Source organism: Crocodylus siamensis, chromosome 4 (genome assembly GCF_052110815.1).
Source record: "Crocodylus siamensis isolate JL-2025a chromosome 4, ASM5211081v1, whole genome shotgun sequence".
In the NCBI taxonomy this organism is placed as follows: Eukaryota; Metazoa; Chordata; order Crocodylia; family Crocodylidae; genus Crocodylus; species Crocodylus siamensis.
In genome coordinates, this window is record NC_143398.1 from 58,039,139 (window position 1) to 58,054,340 (window position 15,202).

Sequence of the window (15,202 nt, forward strand, 5' to 3'; positions counted from 1 at the left end):
TTCATTTGCTTGTTTTTTTTTGATTTTATTACAGCAACTATTTCCATGTATTAATATACCACCAGTAAAACTTGCATTACTTACCTGTGGTCTAAATGATGAACAGAAAGAATAACACCTGAATTTAAGTAAGCTTGTTTTAAGGTCACCAAAACTGTGAATTCATATTTATTCCTTAACTTCTGAAAAAAGACTTCAGCTGTCTCTGCGGATGCTTTAACACTTCTGGAAGTATCTAAAGGAAAAAAGAAATAAAAAATGCTCAGGAAGGCATCTTTTCTATGGTACCTTAAATCCAGATGATATACAAAACCATGTATTACATTGTCATAGCACAGCAGATGCATCAGCCAAAGCTGCCACGAAGGCTAAGTACAGATGTTCAAAGCCCCAAGTTCTAAGTATTGCGTTTTACTCAAAGCGCTTCAGATAAGGCTTGGACAGAGCAGAACACACATGCGCTCTGGTGTGGTGGGCCCGGAGCCCGCCTGCACTGGCCAAGGCCAGCAGGTTGGGGGTGCTTCTTCATGCCTCCCAGCATGCCCCACAGGCTCCCCACACCTCCCAGCATACCTCACAAGCTCCCTGCAGAAAGTCAGCAGCAGCAACAGTATCAGCTCCAGTCCCTGCCCTCCCCACACCATGGCCCCAGTCAGGCCCAGGCCGGAGATATGCACACATATGCATGCACATCCCTATGACCCTCCTCCCACAGCCCTCCCCCAAAGTCCTGCTCCCTGCAGAGAGCCAGAGGCAGCTACAGAACTGGCATCAGCTCCAACCCCAGCCCAGGGCCAGGATAGACACAGAGGTACACACACCTCTCTCTCCCCCCCCCCCGGTCACACACCTCTCTCCCCCCGACACGCATGCACACACCTCACCACAACCTTACCCCCAAAGCCTCACTCCCTGCAGAGCCAGCAGCAACAGCATCCCACACAGCAGCACCCCACCCCATACAACCATAGCCACCATTCACTTGCTCTGTCTGCCCTGCTGCCACCATCTCCCAAGGGGCCCGATCATTCCATCTGTTCAGTATGCCTCACCTGCCTAGGGACATTGTATAACGATATAAAAATACAAAGATATCACCTGTGGCTGACAGCTCGGAGCTGCACGCCACTTTATGCCAGGAACTGTGGCAGAGGCAGGAAAGGTAGGAGAAGGAGCCTGTCTGCTGCACAGACCCAGCCTGGCCTCCACCAAGACCTGAGCCAGAAAGCTGTGGGGAAGCCCATGTGGCAGAAGAGTTCTTTTCCCTCCACAGGGAGAAGACAATGCCTTTTATAACTCCTTTCTGTGACAGCACAGGGGTGGGGCTGGGCCAGGCTAGTGCTCATCCACAGAAGATGAATTACTGTGAATTGCAGGACACATTGATCATAGATACTTCAAACGCACTTGCAGCCCCAGGGTGAATCTGGATTTGTGTCCAGGCTCCTGGAACTGTTGCCCAGCTTGGCCCTCTAGATCGGTCCCTTTCAGGACCTCCGGGTTGACATGGCCTCACGGAGGGCTGCCCAGGCCCCTACTGCCCCAGCCGGGGTCAGCCACTGCCCAGTTCTACTTGGAGGGGTCACTGAGCTCTGACCCCAGGGCCCCACATACCTGTCCCTTCAGAAGATGGCAGGAGAATGTGACCTACCTTGACTTCAGATGGGATGTGGTACAGATGTTCAATAAAGCACTGACTTGAAGCGCTTTAGTCTGATACCACATTCATTGAGGATTAACTCAGAGTGTGATATGTACTCTATGTGGCATAAATGTCTAACTGAACAGACATTCATAGGACACACAGGTGTAAAGTGTTTTCTGCATGCTTAGTTTGAAATAAGTGTAATTTCTGTACAAGCCCCATGGTATGTTTAACAGTCGCTTACAAAGTCACATACACTCTACTTTTTAAATGACAGAATATTTTCTAAGAGACCAGTTATATGCCTAGGACCTGGTTTAAATTGCGTTTTTCCATTTTTCCTGAAAACCATGAAATTAAGTGATTTTCATGAAAAATGCAATTTGCAATTAAATGCCACGATATGGCCACTTGCTGGGGAGTTCCAAAGCAAGTGGCCATATCATGGCATTTCACCTGAAGCAAGCCTAGCTCCCCACGTGGGGGCTGTGATGGGGCTGGCCCAGCCCAGGAGCACATGGCCAAGGGCCAGGTTTAATTGTAGGCATAGGCCTTGCTCCCTAGGCCTCTGATCACTGCTGAAAAGCTCACGCCCACTCCCCTACCCCCCCACAGCTTCGCCTCACTGGAGGAGGCAGCATTTGCCCCACATTGTTTCTGATAGCCAAGGAGGGAATTGCCTTTTAAAAAATGCCACTCTGCCTTGCCCGGCTGCAAGCTAATCAGCAGCAAGTCTGACACTGAGTTGCATCAGCCAATAAGCAGTGATGACAATGAGCTCAGTGCATTTTTGAGAAGGGAATTTCCTCCCTGCCTATCAGAGACAACATGGGGCAGATGGCCACTACTGCTCTTCCTGCCTCTTCCAGTGAGGTGAGGAGAGGGGTGGGCCATGGGCTTTTCAGCAGCAAATCAGAAGCCTTGGGAGCAAGGCTTTTCTGCTGCTGCAATTAAACCTGGCCCTAAACCTGCCCCTTCAGTCAACCGGGGGATGGGCATTTTTTGGGAATGAAAACAAACAGCCCAGCCACAATTGGGCCATGATATTAGCAAGCTGGGCCTGTGATTTAAACCAGGTCCTACATCCTTTTCATTTAAGAAATTGTCACTGGCCCTTTTACTTTCTCCCTTCTATCTATCCCTCCCAGACCCAAGACATTCAGAGGTGAAGATAAATGAAAATTAGTGGATGAGGAACATAGAAAGTTAACCAAAATAAATTAAACCTCAAAATATTTCCAAGTTTTTAGTGAACACTTGTGAAGAAGTGGCAGGGCTGCTGTCAGAGGTATACAGATAGATACCTTTAATGAACAGTTCATCTAAAATATGGCATCTCTCCTGCATTTTATTGAACAGAATCAGCAACACATCTGAGCCAAGGGTGCGGTGTGGAATCCAAACCTTGATTTTATGTCATCCACACAAATGCATATTTCTAATATCTAATAGTAATATATACAAAATTTAAAACAAAGGTTGACAAGGCTTACTCCGTTTAAAATGTTTGCTATAAATCTTTGAAAAAAACCCTTTCAAATTATAAAGATTATAACATTAGTCTCTGTATACTCCCATGTTGTACATTTTTTACAGTATGCATGCAAGTTACTTATCACAAACTAAATGTAAAGATTAATATTTTAAGAGCCTGCACACAAACAAAAAGTAAAGCTTGCAGTAGTTCTTCTGTTGACTTTGTAGGCAAGGTTAGCAGAACACAAAAGGCCCAACCCTGAGCTTTGCAAAGGGAGTATATACAAAATAAGATGTTACACAACTGAAAACTATTTTCAGGTTTCTCATACTACTTTATATATGGAAAATATTTTATATATTATTTTAATCCATAAAGTCAATTCATTAGAGTATGTATTCAACTGTGTAAAATCTAAATCAATTCATAAGTGTGGTGGACTTACCAATTCAGCCTGGCTCAAAAGGGCTCAGGAAATCTTCATTTTGATTGGTGGAACCTGCCCACCAACCAGATAAGGGATGGGCAGGGGCGGCTCTGCCTCTTGCATGAGGGGCAGAGGGGTAGCAAAGAGCCTCCCTGACTCGACTGAAGCCTGCGTTCTGCAGGTCCAACAAGACTTCGGAGGCAGAGCCTCTGGAGCGAATAAAAGAAGCTGCGTGCTCAGCACATGGCAGACGCATCGAGAGACAGAGAAGAGGACAGGCTAAGATGAGCTTGCCAGTGGGTAGAACCAGCACCCTGAAGAGCCCAAAGATGCCTTCTCGTGAGCAGGAATGGCGAGTGGCTGCATCGTCAACTTCCCCAGGGGAACGCAGTATTGGTGCACAGGTTTGGTGCATGGAGCACAGACCCTGGGAGCCATTCAAGATGTCTCAGGTCTGCCACCCCTGGCGTGAAGCTGGTGCACAGGCCAGTGCATGGAGCCCAGAACTTGGGAACTGCACAAGACAGCTCGGGTCTGCAACCCCCAGCAAGCGGCTGGGACCTTGGTGCACACAGCAGTTCACAGAGCTCAGACCTTGGCAGCTGCTCACCATGGGTCTCTTGGACCTCAGCGCACAAAGCAACATACAGAGCTTGAGACCCTGGGAGCAGCTTAAGGCGGCTCAGGTCTGCGATCCCTGGCAAGTGGCCAGGGAATTTGGTGCAGGCGACACTGCACAGAACATCTGGGAGTGGACTGAGCCATGGTGCCGCAAGAGGTGGTCCAGGTCTCCAACCCCCAGCAGAAGCCAGAGCCTTCAGTACACGCAACAGTGAACAGGACAACTGACAGGCAGCAGGCTGAGAGGAGCCAGTGGGATAGGAGGCCACGCCTGTGAGGAGCAAGTCAGCCAGGTATGGCCTTATCCAGGCCCTGGAGTTGTGAGTTGTTGGAGAAGGCATTTCCACAGGGGAGGGGAGCTAGCCTGCCTGTGGGCCAGTTTATCCTCAGGAAACCTACATATTCAGAGACATTTCGACTTTAACTTTTAATTGCTGGGACCTCCTTCCCTGATGGTTATATATACTTATACGCGTATATTTGTGTTTTGACTGTTGTTTCATTGTATTTATATGGCTCACCTGTTTTTACCTGTTGATTGTCTATTTTAAATCCACAGTTTATCAACATATTGTTTGGGGCTATCTGAAGGGGTGTAATCTTTTAGCCTTTATCTATAGGACATAGCATTATATGGGGGGGGTGTAATAGCCATTCTCTTAATTTTCGTATATATTAATAAAGCTGTATATAGTTAAGTATCTCTTGTCCTAGCCTGACTCTATAAGGAAGAGAAGGATCTGGCCTGCATATTGCAGATTCCTCTCACAGCACTCCTGCTTTCCACCCATCCCTTCTATCTGGAGAAGGGACCACAGTACTTGGGTGTACTCAGGTTACATAAGCTTCTTGTCCTTGCAACCTGATCATCCAACAATAAGCTAGTGACATCAGCAGCAGAGAACCACCTGCAATAGAAATGCTGACTCTTAGTTAGTGGTACTGTATTTTGAGCTCTCAATAAACTTTCTCTATTATTTTGGAAACATGTTTTTTTTATCATTTCAGAGGTGCCTATATAATTGCTCCCCTGCATCCCTAAACAAACAACAAAAACAGGTTTGCTGCTTTAAAGACACATATTTTTCTAAATAAGTGCTTAGGACATGCAGAAATTCTTAAGATGGAAATCCTGGCCAAATTCATCCGTGCTATTATACTCCAGGGCTGAATTTGGTTCATTTTTCTTCAGAATGGTGAATCCAAAAGACAAAATGTTTCCTTTTAAACATCTTCTTTTACAAATCCACATCTTTTCTATTGTGGCTGCGTACATTCCTACTCATAGGAGACATGCATGGTATTTTAATGGAACTATTAATAAATTATAAAGCAGCTCAAATGTAATTATATCAAAGCGTTCATTTTTAGCCATGGGACACTAGCTGAACAGAATGACATAGGTTTGCATGCTATAAGATTGTTAATGAAGCTAAACTATTTCTAGCAACATAAACAATTTATTCCCATTAGACAGAGAAAGGAAAATGAAAGACACATGGAAAATTTTCTCTATTGATTATCTGAGTACACTCAAAACTGCTGCTGAATGTAACTGGGTGCCATGCAGGGTAAGACATAAGACCTAAAAATTAAACATATCTGATCTTCTATTAAGATAGACAGAATAAAGAAAAAAAACAAGCAGTAGTAGTTTACTTAAAAGCATGGAGATTCTGATTTTCAGAAGAGTGAATCACTCAACTCCACTGGCAATGCCTGGAAATTATTGGTTTTCTAAACCTCTGGAAGTCTGGCCAGTAACATTTGTCCTTTGTGGGGAACATTATTAATTACATCATTTATATTCCATCATGATTCAGGTTCACTTGGTGCCGGACACTGTACGAATATCATGTTGTTTCTTCGTACAGTGTCTAGCACACCTGGTTGGTTGTAGTATCACACTTAACTGATTTAAGTCAAACTGGTTCATGGAACTCCTGTCCCAGGTCATCCTGGTTCAAGTTAATTCATAGTCCCCCAGCATCCCAGGATGCTTTGCAGCACCAGGATATGCTGTCTGCTCCAGTGCAGAAGGCCTCACCCCTCTGCTTCTTAGCCTGATTCCTACCTGTGTCCATCAGCCCATAAGGATCAGTGGGGAGGGGAACAGACCCCCAGCCAAAGGCCAAGAAAGAAAAAAAAATTGGGGGGGGGAGGCTGAGCATGTGCACACACATATGCCCCCCCATGGGAAAGTTTGGAGGGGGGAAGGACCAAGGGGTGGGGGGAGCAACATTGCTCAATGCTGCACTGCACTGCCCCACATGCCTCATAGACCTGACGATATCAGCCCTGGATGCCACACCAGCCACAGCTGCCTCCCAGTTCTGGCCGCACTGGCCCCAGCCCTGGCTGCATCCCAGCCTCAGCCGCACCAGTCCCAGCCCTGGCAGCCTCCTAGCCGCACCAGCCCCAGCTGCCACACCACCCATGGTGACCTCCCGGCCCTGGCCCCAGCTGCCTCCTGGCTGCACAAGCACTGACCGTGCCAGCCTTGGCCACTTCCTGGCTATGTTGAACTTGGTCCAAGCCCCAGCTGCCTCCCCACCCTGGCCCCAGCTGCACACTGACTGGGGGACCCAGAGCCAGGGGTCAAAGCAGGGCCAGCCTCAGCTGCATCACCAGGATGGAGGAAATGGAGCCCTCAGGACCCCCACGCCCACCCTGCCCTGCCCTGGCCTGGAGGCTCCTCCAGAGGCAAGGTCCCAGGCAGCCAAGAGGAGGTGGGGAGGGCATGTGGCCCCTGATCTTTACATGGTCAATGGTGGGCCACAGCTGCAAGCTGGGCTCAGCCTCTGCTCTGTGTCTCCATGCCTCACCACCACCACTTCGAAAGTAGAGGGCACTGCCATGTGCATCCTGCTGCTGGGCGGGCCTGGCAGCAAGGCACATGGCAGTACCCACTGCTTTCAAAGCGGTGGCAGTGAGGCACGGAGACACAGAGCAGAGGCTGAGCCCAGGTTGCAGCTGTGGCCCATCCTCACCCATGCAAAGATCAGGGGGCCATGTGCCCTCCCCAGTGCCACACCACTGGAGGAGGCACCGGGCTCTGTCTCATGACCCAGCTGGGCTGGGTTGTGGGACAATCCCCACAGTGCAGAAGAGAGCAGGCCAGGGGCAGGGGTGAATGATGGGGTGAGGGGAAGCCCCCAAGGCAGGGGATCCCCGGTGCCTCCATGCTGGGCTGCATGGGCAGGCCCGAAGGACTTAATCTCCCTTCCTCCTGTGGCAGCTGCTGAAGCAATCAGGAACTGGGAAGGGGAAAGAGAATTCCCCTCAGCTCCATAAGGCTGCCTGGGCCGGGGAACCCAGACTGGGGGAAACCTCCCAAGGGGGAGGCTCCCCCAAGGTGGGCCAGCACCTGGATAGGGGGTTTCTTAACCCCCTGTGGGGGGCAGCAGGGAGGGGTGTGGGGACACTTGACTGGGCTGGCAATGGCCAGCAGCCTGGGAGACATGCTCTAGCACCCCCCTGCCTACTGGCCTTCCCCGTCTTTCCCAGTTGAAAACTGAATGTAGGTTCAGTTGGTTATCAGTTCGATCTACACAGCTTAGAGGAAGCTGCTTAGATTGAATTTACTAAGCCTCAGGCTTTTTGACTGTCTGTACTTAGCCTTAATATCCAGAGGGCCCTGCTTTTGCTGCTGCTACTTCTACTGCCTCAGTGTCCCTACTTGACTCCTCTTTGAAGAAAGATACCATGAGAGTCCTAGTGGTTCCAGACTACAAGTGTGGTCTCCTCCGCACAGTTTGGGGTCTCAGAAGATGCTGAACTATACAGAAAACCCTGCCTCACCTCCTCAGTGCAGCATTCTACACTTTGGCTGCTTGTTCCTACTGACTGAAGCCTCATAAAAACTCCATGCAAGGAGAACAGTCCGACAGTTGGATTATTTGTGCTTCAAAAAACAAAACAAATCTGTTCCTTAAAAAATAAAAATTGTAAAATCAGTCTAAACTTCACATTAGTTGCAAACACATTATTGATGAGGAAAGAAATATATACAGACTGAAAACACCAACCCTATACAGCTGCCTGCTCAGCCTGGGACTGCTGCCAAGAATCAAGCCCTGCCCACCTGCTCCTACTCAGTGTGCAATCAAGCCCACCAATTAGGCAGAGTCAATGTCCTGAGCATACACGCCAGCACCACTTCAGAGGCAGAGAGGGATGCAGCACATGAAAGCGACACAGGCGACATGTGCAGGAAGTATACTCTGCTTAACTGCCAAGCCTGTTTTCTCACATCTGGGCGGGGTTCAATTATGGGAGGCAGTCCTAAGCTCAGAAGGGAGTCAGACATTGCCTATATGGGTACACACAGACATTCAGGAAGATAATATCACATTAAAAATGGCCACCCAGACTAACTTAGTTCACCCAGACGCATAGTTCAGACCTTATGCTCAGATTCCTAGTTAGGCAGATTTAAGTGCTAACTATAGAGAAGTTCAGGAAGTTTAGGTTGGTCTAAAAAGGGCCAACCCAATCAAAGTTAATTATACTTCAGAGACAGTTAACTATACTTCAGAGACAGAGTAACTTAGATCAGGTCTGGCGAGACCAATCTAACTGAACTTCTGTACAATTCCTAGTGCAGCCCTGGACCTGGGAAAGCCTAGCTGCTGGACCCAGCCCCAGGGCTGCATTTTTCCTACTCCTGCCACAGCTATTTTTAGCCCCCTGGCACCCCACCCCAACCCCAGACAGATAACCCCCTCTTCCCCCACCACGGACTAGCCAACACCCTGAGCCTGCAAAACACTTCATCCCGCAAACAGCTCCTAGTGATGATTTTACTAGCATTTGCCAGTACGGGGAGCCAAGGAAGTATGTCGGGGTGGAGGGAGGGGCAGGTGAGATGGAGTGGGGGTTGTTTATCTGGAAGTGGGGAGGTTGAAGAAGCTAAAAATAGACCCTGGTCCCAGAGAACCTCCCATACCCCAAGAGAAATCCCTATTTCCCAAGGCCTTCTGTGGAACTTCCTGTTCCCTCTGATCCACCAAACCTTCCTGGTCCCTACAGACCCCACTTGCTCTCTTGATCCCCCAAGCCTCCCTGGCAAACCACATTAGTCCCCCCCAATCCCTCCCCACAGACCCTGCTTGCCCCCTGATCTCCCACATGCCCCTGCAGACCCTGGTTGCCCCCTTCCATCCCTCCCCCAGTCTGCTTGCCCCCACTACCCCTCCCATCCCAACTTACCTTAGATCTTGATCTAACATCCCCCTAACTTCCCCAAATGTCTGCACGTAACTTATGTACCCATGTGAATGCAATCCAATGACTGTCTCTACATTCTGTGCACATAAAACTTCCACTACAATCACTGGGATTAGGTACACACACACACACACACATGTGTACACACATACACACACTCTAACACAGTGGGTCTTGACCCTATTTGGCCCAAGGCAGCACTCACAAAATCCCAGCTCTTAGTTTTCACTCATTTTTGACTATGGAAAAATAATAGAGCACTTTGTTGCAAAGAGCTCAGAAAGACCTCCATGGGTCTTAATGTTTTTAAAACTACAAACATCTCCAGGCTTGTCTTGTGAATCATGTTTGCATACCTAACAGTGCTAAATGCATGGCACTCTGTGGCACCTCTGAAAGGATGCCAAGGCACCCAAGGTTGCCATAACACCTTGATTGAGATCCACTGTTCTAACAGATGAACAGCCAGCACAGCAAGAGACCAGCTTAGCTAAACAGTGAACCCTTCAATGAACGGAGACTCGAAAAGGAATCTTACAGAAAGCAGAAACTTGTCCATGTTACTAAAGACAAGCAAAAGAGTATTGACTCAGCATTCAGGGAGAATATCAGAAAAACCAAGGCATAAATTGAGATGAAGCTAGAAAGGGAAGCAAAACATAACAAAAGACATTCTACAGGTATGTTAGAAATAAGAGAAAGACCAAGTGTTGCTCCCTTAGTGAATGGGAAGGGCAGTCTTAATGGTAGATGATTAGAGAAGCCTGAAATACTGAATGCCTCTTTTAGGTTGGTCTTCAAAAATAAAATCAGCTATCAGATAGATTACAAGCACAACTAGCCAGACGCAAACTGGAGAAGATAATCAACCTAGAGAAGAAACTAAAAAGATTAGAGATTACTTAGAGAAGCTGGATATTTTCGAGTCAGCAGAGGTAAATAAATGCATCCTGGATTACTCAATAAATTAACTCAGGTAATTGCATAGCTATTCCTTCTGAGAATTCATGGAGGTCAAGTGAACAACAACTGGAAAAGGACAAATATAGTGCCCATCTTTAAAAAGAGAGAGAAAAAGAGAGGAATTACAGACTGGTCAGTCTGACCTTGATACCTGGAAAGATTGTGGGGCAGGTAACCAAGAAATCTGTTTAAGCAACTAGATAACAAGGTAACTGGGGACAGACAAAATGTATTTGCCAAGAGCAAGTCATGCTTGACCAATTTGCTTTCCTTTTCTGACAAAGTAATAGGCTTTGTGGGTGGGGAAAAAAGGAGTGAACATAATATACCTTGACTTTAGCAAAGGTTTTAACTGTCTCATGTAACATTCTTATAGAAACATAGTCAAAGTACTGTAAGATGGATACAAGAGTGGGAGGATCATGATGGTCAAAAAGTAGTCATCATCACACTGACTCAATATCTAATTGGGAAGAGGTACTGGATGGAGTTTGTCCAGAGTCTGTCCTGGGCCCAGTACTGTTTATTACCTTCATTAATCATCTAGATTCTAGATGATAGGACTAAGTGCACAGGTAGAAAATTTGCAGATGACACCAACCAGAGTAGAGCTGCAGATATTTTCGAGGATAAGATTAGGATTTAGAGTGATTTTGGTAAACCAGAAAAGTGGCCCATATTAATCAAATGCAATTCAATAAGGACAAATGCAAAGTCCTGCACTTTGGACAATGCAATCGTGTGCATAAATACAGACTGGAAAACAGCGGGCTAGGCTACAGGTGATAGTACATATGACACTGATAGAGGAGCATGTGAATGAACCTCAGATGTTATAATCCATGTTATTTGGTGCAGTGATTACATTGTCCATACTGATGTTATGCGACAGGCATCTGGATTTGTCGCAAGGCCTAGCACCTCAGTGAGAAGGGGAGTTAGGTAGCCTGTTGCTGGAGAGATGCTGTTTGAGGTTGGGGGGCTGCCTGTACACCAGGGTAGGTTTGTCCCCCATGACTGTCTTAAGAAATCTCTGCTTATCTTGTGAATCATGTCTGCAGACCAAACAGTGTTCACATTGCAAGGTATCCTGTCTCACCCTGGTTGAGAATCATAGCTTAAGATGAAAGCTGGTAGCATGGAAGTAGCTGTGGTAATTAGTTGGTTTCTGAAGCAATGTGATGGCAATATGGCCACTGCAAACCTTCACTGTAGTATCTATATAACGACTTTTCTGGTAACCATACCTCCAGGGCAAACTGGGGACAGTCCTAGATTCTGTAGTGCAGTCCCAGCCAGTTGGTCAAAAGTCCCAGCGTGAAGTCCAGTGGGGATGTGGAGTGACATGGCACGCTAGGCAGACAGCCAGGCAGACACCACTGCTCCTGTGCTGGATTCGCACAAGAGCAACTCCAATACGGTTACAGTATTCCAGAGTAAGCTTGACAGAAAGGCAAAAGTTGTTAAAATCTTGGTGAAATTTCTCTAGAGATTCTTTCCCATCCATCCATACAATGAAAATGTCATCAATGTAGCTTTGGGGGGAGGTTTTGATTACAGTCTTCAAATATGTAAAGGGTAGTTATAAAGAGGGTGGAGACTTCAGGGAATGGGACAAGAGGTACCAGTCTTGAATTAAAACAAGGAAAACTTACGTTGGTTATTAGGAAAAACTTCTGTTGGTAGTTGTTAAGCATCGGAATAGATTACCTACAGAATTTACAGAAACTCCATCCTTAGATATTTAAAAACAGATTAGCCAAATACTTGACTGGAGTGTTTTTAACAGGGATGATTCTGCCTTGAGCAGTTGATTACATAAGAAGCACTGAATCAAATCAATGATCCATCTACCTCAGTATCCTTTCTCCCGCAGCCTCAAGAGTAGATGCTTTAGAAAAAGAGAGCACTGAACCAGGTATATCTAGAGTGATCTCTCTTATTCATCACCTTCCTTGGCATCCACCGTCATTGGAACAGAGATGCCAGAAGATACTACATCTCTGAGTATTCAATGAAGGAGTTGTGAAAGCAAGTTTACCTAATGACTCAGTCACCGAGGCTTGGGGAAAGCTTAAAAATGAATGTGTACAATGCTGCTATAACAGCATTTGGCAAAAAATGCAAGAAGAATGCAGACTGGTTTGAAGAGCAGTCTGAAACCCTTCTACCACTGATTGAGAACAAAAGAAGAGTGCTATCCAAGTATTTTTTTAAATCTCCTACCACTGTAACCCCAAAAAATCTGAAAAAGGCTCGAAAAGAAATGTAAAAGGAAGCCAAGACATGAGACCAAGATTTTTGGCTGACACTGTAATGATATTCAGAAAGCAGCTGACACAGGTAAGAGCCATGGAATGTACGAAGGCATCAAACCAGCAATTGGTCCAGTCACTAAGGACCAGGAAGGTCAAGTCCACTGAAAGACTTAAACAGAAATGTCATTACTAATAAACAAAAACAACTTAAGTGTTGGATTGAACACTATGGAATGATATACTCCAGCAAGACTGAAATCAAAAGCAAAGAGCCTGAAGGATTACTAGAGTTCGAAGTTATGATGGATTTAGACAACAAGCCTGTATTAGATTTGCAGAAAGCCATTAAATCGATTCCTGGGAATAAGGCATCCAGCAAGGACCACTTACTTCCCTGCTGAAATCTACAAATCTGCCAACAACAAATTACTTCAAAAGCTTCATGAAATTAGCTTCTCTGTTGGAAAAAGGAAGTAGTACCACAAGATTTCAAAGATGCTCAGTTTATACAATTATACAAAAACAGAGGGGATAGAAATGACTGTGACATCTATAAAGGTACTTTCTTGTTGAACATAATCAGTAAAAACTGTCACTCATGTCATGCTCCCTAGGCTGCAATCTCTAGGTAAAACAATCTATCCTTAAATTCAATGCAGTTTTTGTTCAGGACACTCCACCATCAATATGATATTTTCAGTCAACTACAAGAGAAATATAGAGAAAAGGGAATATGAATACCACTCTACGCAGCCCTCATCAATCTGATGAAAACTTTCAATACAGTCAACAGACAGAGCCTTTTTAATGTTCTGAAGAAACTGGGTTGTTCCCCCAAAATGCTGAACATCATTTGCTCTTTACATCAAGGTATGAAGGCAACTGTAGTGTATGCAAAGAGTCAAAATGCCTTAGCCCCCATGCTACATTGCAAGGTTTAGAGTGAAAACCAAGGAGAAAACCAGTTCTGAGAGATTTCCTATTTGCAGGTAATATGGCTGCCCACAGAAAATCTTCCTTGCAAAATCTCTTGGGCAGATTTTCTGAATCATGCAAGAGCTTCGGGGAGGCATTTGGTTTAAAAAAGATGGATCATGTATCCCTCTTTTGGTGAAAGAACCAATGCCTGATATCACTCTGGAGAATCAATCTCTTGGTGTCATTGACAGTTTTAGCTACTTGTGTTCTACGATCGGCAGAAACACTGACCTTCAAACTGAACTAACTGAGCACGTCTACATGTGCATTGCTGTGCTTTTACTACTATACATTAAGTTTAGTACCTCTAATATGAAGTACTACATAAGTGCACAGTGGCAGTCTTTTTGTGATGCTTAATGCACAGTAAACTAATTCTACCATGCATTAGCACCATAGCATGGTTTTTCCTGTGACACACTAATGCACAGCAGAACTAGTCTACAAGCATTAAGCGTCTCGTGTAGACACGCCCACAGAATTGGAAAAGCAGCTAAGAATTTTGGGATATTACAGAAACATGCATGGAATAACAGCAAACTATCAGTGAAGGTAAATAAATCTAAGAGACCAGTATGCTAACATCTCTGCTTTATGGTTCAGGAACATGGACTACATATGCCAGGCATATCAAGAGGCTGAACAGCCTTTGCATAAGATGCCTGTATAAGATCCTGAAAATAAAGTAGGAAGATAGAATACCAAAGAGGTATTGGAGCACGCAGGACTGACACACTTAGAAACCACTTTCAAGAAAAAGTTGTAATGGATCGGCTGTCAGGAGGATGGGAGAAGACCATATTCCCAAGAATATTTTGTATAGTGGAATTCAAAACAGCTCTAGAAAGAGGGGTTGCCCTCTATCTTATGGTAATACCATGATGTGGGTAAAAATTATACAAAGCTGTTCAACTTCAACGTAGAAAGCTGGAAGGAGTGCACAGAATCCCGTCCGATCTAGAGGGAACATCTGGCACTGGCTGCAGCTCAACATGAAGCGGCTAGGATCCAGGGGATGGAAGCAAAGTGAGAAAGAAGAAAGCAGCATGCTGTAAATTTGGACTCCACCTTAGACAACATACGGATCCGTGAAACTTGTAACAAACTGTGTCACTCTCAAATTGGCTCGTCAGCCACAAACAGATCACACATCTGACTAGACCTCTTACATATACATCATGATCAAGAGGATCAACAGTTGCCTACTATACTATCTGCTTCTACAGCCTCCTGTGGTAATGAGTTCCATCAGTTAAGATGCTGCTTTAAAAAGTAAGCTCTCTTTTTAGTTTTAAAACCATTTCCTGCTAATTTTAGTAGGTGCCCCTTGTTCTAGTATTCTAGGACTCGATGAATAACAGTTCCCTATTCACACTGTCCATGCCCTTTCATGATTTCATAGACCACTATCTATAGACCATATTCTCCTTCATCCTTCTCCTTTTCAAACTGAAAAGTCCTTGCTTTTTTAATCGTTCTTGCTATGACTACCATTCCATTTTGGTTGTTCTTCTCTGGACCTTCTTTAATTTGACTACATCCTCATAACAATCTTTGACTAAGGATGTTCAGTCCTGCATACAGTCTGAAAAGGAGAACAGCAT

At 45.6% G+C, this 15,202-nt stretch overlaps 1 protein-coding gene across 2 annotated transcripts in view; it reads right to left on the minus strand.

The window, feature by feature from the left end:
- The window catches only part of NELL2 (neural EGFL like 2), a 266,470-nt gene that overhangs the window by 228,551 nt on the left and 22,717 nt on the right, over positions 1-15,202 (minus strand). For both annotated transcript variants that reach the window (XM_090042380.1, XM_090042379.1), the window contains exon 3: positions 85-235. In XM_090042380.1, coding sequence (XP_089898506.1) covers positions 85-235 — 151 coding nt within the window. The remainder of the gene's footprint in view (positions 1-84; positions 236-15,202) is intronic.